The 7,780-nt window shown below is 33.9% G+C and overlaps 1 protein-coding gene across 1 annotated transcript; it reads left to right on the top strand.

Moving 5' to 3' along the window:
- Nucleotides 1–438: 438 nt before the first annotated feature.
- LOC127126621 (uncharacterized) lies at nt 439–6,647 on the top strand. Its single transcript, XM_051055573.1, has 13 exons — nt 439–764; nt 858–952; nt 1,052–1,823; nt 1,911–1,978; nt 2,575–2,657; nt 3,299–3,398; nt 3,546–3,631; nt 3,718–3,800; nt 4,003–4,130; nt 4,265–4,357; nt 5,502–5,795; nt 5,885–6,007; nt 6,087–6,647. The coding sequence occupies exons 1-13, from the start codon at nt 761–763 to the stop codon at nt 6,474–6,476; spliced, it is 2,319 nt and encodes a 772-aa protein (XP_050911530.1). The 5' UTR covers nt 439–760; the 3' UTR covers nt 6,477–6,647.
- Nucleotides 6,648–7,780: the final 1,133 nt, after the last annotated feature.

The following is a 7,780-nucleotide window of genomic DNA, read 5'->3' as shown; positions in this document are numbered from 1 at the left end:
TATGAGTTTAATGGTGATGCATTGACAAGTGTAAAATAGTTTTACGCAGTCATCCATAAAAATATATCATTTCGCTATGTCATACCAGTATTTTAAAATTTTTAATCTGATTTTGATTTGGCGGGATATATGGTCGTCATTGGTTGACAATGTAAAATAAATTCACATTGTCAGTGCATCATCCATTTTCTCTTAAAATATATAGAAAAAATCACAAAAGTATTGAATTTAATTGATATACTCTGACAGTGTAAAGATTTTTTACACCATCAATTAATCACAATGACTGATCTATTTGAAAAATTTGACTTTTATTTTAAACATTTAAAAATAATACAAACGGAGGATTGTGATGGATTGATATAGTGTAACACTTTTTAAAAAAAATGCAATTGGGGTACAAGTTTACTTAGTTTAAGTGTTTCGGGAGTAACCGTTCTGTTCGGCCCAATTGAGTTGAAACGAAACATTGTATAGACCGAATAAAAAGTGTTTCCAAAACCCTGCAACAATCAGCCGAAAATTCCCCACTATTCCGAGCATCCACGTTCAGGAAAATTTCACGGAGCACCGCCGTTTTGTCGACCTATAGCGGTGGCGCAGCCATTGCAACATCCTCTTCCCCATCGCTACAAACTTGATACATCAACCAACCAGTTCAGTTACTCTTAGTTCCCTCTTACCACGACGACGACAAACCCACCCTCTTACCTTTTCAGTCACCACTTCTTCTACTTTTCATAAACTTAACCTACAAATTATGGGTATGTAAACCTTTTCTCTTTATCAATTGATTACAATTTTTTCTCCAGTTTTCAATTTTTAGTTCTTATTTTTGTTACTGATTTACGTTTCAGAGGAAAAAGCTTCTGAAAAATCACGCCGAGAACGAAGGAAAGAATCTCGGTTGGCGAAGAATGCGTCCAAACACCAATCCTGGCTTCAACGCCATGTAATTATATATCTTTTACTCCATTCATTCAGGTTTTCTTTTCTTTTCTTTTGTTTTCTCGCCACAACAATGACAAAACTCTATTTATTTATTTTATAGAAATCTGAAGCTATAAAAAGAAGTAACAATCAAAATCCGGAGTTAAAGTCTGAAAGCAAATTGGACCAATCAGTTGTGAAGAAATTGAAATCTTTGTCTAAGAAACAAGTGGCAGCTGAAGAATGTGCCTTGTCAGAAGATGAAATTTGTGTCCCTGTTGTGAAGAAAGTGAAGAAGGGTTCTCAGTCAAGTTCCAAGAAGAAGAGGGTTGAGCTGGGTCTGTCTGAGGTTTCAATGGCTGCCCAGAAGGATTTAGAGTTGGAAAGAAAACTCTCCAAGAGGCTTAAGGTGAAAGAAGGAAAGTTGGGGGGAATGGATGATGGATTGAACTTGTTATTTGAAGGAATGCCTTCTGGTGATGATTTATTTGGAGGCATGGAGGGTTTTGATAGTGATGAATTACCGAAAAGAAAGTCGAAGAAGAGCCAGTCAAGTAAGAAGCATAAGTTGTCGAAAGAAGGGGTTGAAGCGGAGTTATTAGATGGTGTACCGGGACACATGGAAGCTCTTAATGAAGATGTTCCCGATGGTAGAACGTCCAGGAAGAAGAATAAGAAAAGAAAATTGTCGAGTCAACAGCAGGAAGATGGTGTGGAGGACAGTGTTGCATGTGTTGTCAAACCTGTGGAATCCCGTGGAATGGATGTGACATCGGGGGATGTTGCGGAAGTTCCTGAGAAGAAAGAGAAAGGAAAATATATAGCGCCTCACTTGAGAGCTCGTGCTGGCAATGAACCTGAGGAGCATACTCAAATTCGACGACGTGTACGAGGTAGGGAAGGGAGAGACTTTGTTTGGATTTCATATTTCTAATTCTGTCATTAATTGTTTCAATTTTGATTTGAACTTGTTTCTTCAGGCCTTCTTAACAGGATTTCTGAATCAAATGTTGAGTCAATTACTGGAGAATTGTCATTGATCTTTCAGGTATGCCACACTTCTATTACTGTTTGACAAATGGTTTCTCATTTGATTCTAGGAAACATTGCGCATTTAAATTTTTAATTCCTGCTAATTTTTTTGTTATAATTTTTTTCAATTTGATAATAAAAGGTCTTCCTTTTAGAATGAAAATAAAGTAATCATTCTGAAAGAAGGAACTCAACCTAGTTTTCCTTTTCAAATTTGAATCAGTTCTGAGGTAAAGGGTTAAAACTCAAGACTTTGAGCCAACCCTAGGATGGAGATTGATTTTCTAAGAAGGTTATAAAATAAGTTAAATGTTGCTTATCTTGTCTTTGTGACTTGTGAGGGTGTCTAGTTCACCTTGTTGCACCTCCTCGTGTTTATGCTTTAAATTAAATCATATAGGGCCACAATTATTAATGGAAATAGATTTTGCAAAATTATTCGAATAGTTACTAACCTGACTACTTGACTTTTGGTCTTGACATATTTATATGCCAACTTTCAATGTTTGACATATCTGTTTTTTTTTTTTTAAATAACTATTGCTTCTATGAAATAAAAACAGATGTTCTTGGGGTTTTAACAGACACTTATATGATGTAATCTTTTTGCAGTCTGTTGCTCGTAGTGTTGCTTCACAGATTATGATTGAGGAGACTTTAGCATCGTGTTCTGGAGGGCCCCGTGGCAATAAACAGTAAGGATTTTTTGCCTTCCTATTTTACTCAGATCTGCCTATGCAAATTTGCTTAATAAGTGATATTTTGTTTTCTATGTTAGAAGGTAATTGTTGAACCATTCTGATGGCATTGGAAAGTCAGAAAATAGATGAAAATATTTAATCAAATATAGTTGTAGACTCAAATAATGAGACAGACGTGGTTAAACCATTAAAAGTTGATTGTCTACGGTTACAGTATAGTTTAGTTTAAGCCTAAAACCTTAGATGCAGATGCTCCAACCTTGAAGAGTGATAACTTACGAGTATGATAACAAAGGAAAAGAAAGTAACCGAGGATATTCTTTGTAGAGATGAGAATGGAAAATGTGGCTCAAAAATATTGTCAGAGAAAGGTGTGCTCGAAATGATTGAATAGCTATAGCTTATTCAGGATTTTGTTCAGAACAATTGATTGTGACTGTTGTTTTGTGAAAACTGTGTAGGCATTCAGAAAATATTGCTTAGCCCATTGATATTTCAGCATTCTTTTTATTTGATCTTCCTTTGAGTGATTAACCATAATCCCGCCCGACTCCTGTGAATTTACACTGTGTCTACTTTTATGGACTTTTTATGTTGCTGTGCTCATTGTAACTGGCATTTTTTTTCTTGTATAGATATGCTGCTGTGTTTGCTGCGTTTGTTGCTGGAATGGCCTGTTTGGTTGGTATGGACTTCGGTGCAAAGTTTATGGCTTCCTTTGCCAAATGCTTTGAGGTATAGCTCGTTAACAAAATAATGAAGTAAACTAGTGTCCAATTTAACATGTTTGTTGGTCTTGGTTTCTTCTCCAAATCCTAATTTGCTCCCATTGTGGTGTTTTAAAGACTACAAAATTATAATCTTCACATCTTTTATGCACAGGATGAATACCATAAAGAAGACAATCTCTCCTTGCGGAATATTGCGCTTCTTTTATCCTATTTATGCATATTTGAGGTCTGTTCTAGGTGGGTAAATTGTACTGCACCAAGCACTATATAACAACATTTTAACTAATATTTTCCTAATAAATATCTCTTTTAATGTTTTTCAGTGATTTAGTATTTGACTTTCTAGTCATGTTGAGCAAGCGTTTGACTGAGGTGGATGTCTCTATTATTTTGACTGTGTTACAAAGTAAGTTGTCTTCATAAATCTCTGTTTCTATTTGGATACTGTTTACTGTATAGAATTGCTTTTATTTCCTTTATGTATTCCTTTACTGTTCCAATTGATGGTTCCATTTAATATTATACAGTAGCAGGGTTTTTTTTAGATGATTCTCATAGGAACTTGCTCAATTAGGGATCTGTGATTATTTCGTTGCTATTGTTTGTAGGTTGTGGAATGAAAATAAGGGCTGATGATCCAGCTGCCATGAAAACATTCATTCTTAATATTCAGGATACGTCGAATAAGTTGAAGGCTTCCTCTGGAGATGTCCCTGAAAAGAATAACAGCAAAAGAGTAAGGATGCTGCGTGCATGTTTTGTTATTCATTTGAAAGTCCCAAACCATATTTTGTCATGTTTTATCCCCAGAAAACTGCCTCTAGTTTTACTACCCATTGTTCAACACTGATTACTTGATAACACTTGTAGATGGAGTTCATGCTTGAAACCATATATGATATCAAGAACAACAAGAAGAAGACAGAAGAGGTCCCCCCTCGAATTAAAAAGTGGCTACAAAAGGTCCCATAATCTATCCATGCTTTATGACATTTTTTATTATTCAAGCTCCTTTCTGGGAATATATCATGTGTTATGTTCCAATATAGCTTATTGTCAAAATATAATGGAATTCCTTACAAACAACAACCATGCCTTTTTAACAAAGTGGGATCGTCTACATGCGATAAAGTTGAATGACACCATAAAACATGGAATTCCTTAATTGGTAACTTGCATTATAAAACTCTTAACTATGGTAGTGTCCAAGGATGTGTCAGACCCATTGTGGGTCTATTTAGACAGTGGTACCTTTGCATAGTTGCATTCAGAAAGCTGATCCCATGACTCAAATTTATGAACTTTTAAATTCCAATCATCTGGCAGCAACTTCGCTGTTGGATTGTGTAGGTAGTATTTATCTAGTTTCCAATTTTCTTTTGATAGAGAAGGGATACAACTTTTGCATTTTCTCTCCTTTGATAAGCATACAGTTAATGAAGTTCTAAAAGCTTTTTTTATTATTAACCTTGTGCAGCACAAAAATGTAGTTCCTCTTACTGTGAGGATCCTTGTTGGAAATGCTATTACTTATAAAACCAAGTGATGCATTTTATTTTATGGAATTATTTAAACATAAAGAATTGAAGATCCTACCTTTCGATATTATGGTTTATCTTGAAATAGCGTCTAGGACTTGTTGAAGTTATTTGCTTATTAAAAGATTATGTGTTGACTTTATGTGACTTGTCGCTCGTAAGTTGCTTTTTGCAAATTCTTGTGTTAACCATAGTTAGTTCTGTCATTATTAACAGTTTCTGTTAGTAGTTAGTGATCAATAATGTTCTGTTTACATTCTGTCGCAGTTACTGTGAGCTATATAACAAAATGAATAGCTTGTATTAGAAGCTGGCTTAGTCTATAGATTGAGTGTAACTCACAGTTCTATCTAAGAAAATCATTTGTATCATTTCTCGGAAAATATGCTGAACTCCGCTTCTCCTTTTTCCCCTCATTTTTGTCACTTTCTTTTACTTTTTTGGGGGCTATAAACACTAAGATATGTATTATTGATAAGATAAATCTTGTATTAAATTGATATTGAATTTTTCTTTAATCAAAAGGCACTCGTCTGTTCCTGAAATTCTTTTGAATTTTTTGTTTCCAGTTAAGAGTTGATGAAATTTCAATTCGAGGGATTACATGGAGTAAGTTACTTGATCCCGACAAGAAGGGACAATGGTGGTTATCTGGAGATGTGGTTTCTTCAAAAGATAATGTTGAAAACGTCGCTAACAAAATAGACAAAGATGTTGCTGAAACCCAACGAATGCTGGAGCTTGCTGCTGCTCAAAGGATGAACACAGATTCCAGACGGGCAATCTTTTGTATCATAATGTCCGGAGAAGACTATATTGATGCATTTGAAAAGCTTCTGAGATTGGAATTACCAGGCAAGCAGGTCGGCTATTTTTTTCTCCTGTTCGTAATGTCTTCTTTCAATTATTTGCCCTTCTGCCCTGTGATCTGTTTTTTGTTCATGTACTTCAGGACAGAGATATCATACGGGTTCTTGTTGATTGTTGCTTGCAAGAGAGAGTTTTTAACAAGTACTATACAGTTCTGGCTTCCAAGTTGTGTGAGCATGACAAAAATCACAAGTTCACTTTACAGGTATTTGTTTCTTTCTCCTTGTTATAAAGGACCAAGACAAGAGCTAATTTGAGGTAGAATTCTTTGCCATTTATTTCAGTTTTGTCTATGGGACCACTTTAAGGAGCTGGAGTCTATGCCTCTTTTGAGGTCAATTAACCTCGCAAAGTTTGTGGCGGAAATGGCTGCTGCTTTCACTCTCTCCCTCGCAGTTTTGAAGACTGTGGATCTTAGTGATATCCCTCAGCTAACTCCAAGAAGGATTATGCATTTCCGCATTCTGTTTGAGACCATTTTCGAATATTCCGAAACCGTGGTGTGGAAGATATTCACCCGTATCGCAGGGACTCCTGAACTTGAAAGTTTTAGACAGGGCATTGAGTTTTTCATTAAGGAGTACATTTTGAAAACAAATAAAGCTGTATCTCAGAAATTTAAGTTGGCAAAAAAAGCCCTTAATAATATAGAAGGAGTCCTGATGCAAGAGTAAGTTTAGGAGAAAACCCAATTTTGAAATTTCTTGTATAATTTTTTATTTATTTATATCATTCTTCTGGATATCCTTGTGAGTTATGAGCTATAGGACTTTTTAGAATTACTTTGGTAAAGACCTTACAAACAATTTTGTAATAGGATCAATTATATTCTATCTTTTCTCATATATTCTTAAATGAAAGAAAAAAAACTTATATATATATATATATATATATATATATATATATATATATATATATATATATATATATATATATATATATATATATATATATATTATTGCGTCTTTCAAAACATGTTACAATATTGTTTTTTAATTTAGAAACTTGAATAAAAGATAGAAGTCGAAGTCTCTTAAACTTAATTTAACTAATAAACACCGGTAAGAATTGACTGTTGAACGAGAAGAACCAAAAGTTAGAGGGTCATATATTTATAGAATCAAACTGTGATTTGTTTTTCTAAAATAGCATGCTAAACTATGCCAATTGAAATTAATTACCGTATTCATAGCTATCCTAAAATTTCAAATTATGACAAGATCAAATATCTTCATATACTGAATATGACAACACCTGATACCCCTCAAGCTACGACTTCTTTCCTAAGGTTTTGGTGAGGATGTCTATGAATTGTGTTTATGAAGAGACATACGTGGTAGTGATGTTACCACTCACAACTTGATTATGTCTAAGGTGACAATTATTTTCAATAATGCTCGTGAAAAATTGGATTAGGAGCTATATGAAGCGCAACTTGACTAACCATTTTAATTCACAAGCAATATCAGTCATTATTATTATAAATAATATTCTCTACGACAATTTTCACCATAATCCACCGATAACTTAGGTATATATTTTAGCAATGCCATCATTTATTTATTTTTAAATATATATACAACCTATACCTCTCGTTATTCCTTAAATCGAAAGAACTTAACTACGAAGGAGCTCGTTTTGAATCTTAGTTTTTGCAATTTATATTTTATTTTTATTTTTAATTGATTTAGGGTCACATGACGTCTTTCTATTTTCCCTTTTATTTATTTATTTTTATTTTTTATTTGTATTATCTTCGGTTATATTGACCAACCAAGGACTAATATCTTTTGCATCAATATTTTTAATATCTTTTTGATTTTTTAATATTATTTTTAATTATTAACTAATTTGTATTACCCTCGATTATATTGGCCAACCGATGTCGAATATGGCTTTGTCCTCATTGACGGAGCCATCATGCATAATATAGTAACATAAAGTCTTATGAGTAGCCATTTCTTTGGCCAACCCATCT

This window comes from Lathyrus oleraceus, chromosome 3 (assembly GCF_024323335.1).
Source record: "Lathyrus oleraceus cultivar Zhongwan6 chromosome 3, CAAS_Psat_ZW6_1.0, whole genome shotgun sequence".
Classification (NCBI taxonomy): domain Eukaryota; kingdom Viridiplantae; phylum Streptophyta; class Magnoliopsida; order Fabales; family Fabaceae; genus Lathyrus; species Lathyrus oleraceus.
Note: the sequence above shows the minus strand (reverse complement) of the source record. Positions and strands in the feature narration are given on the sequence as shown.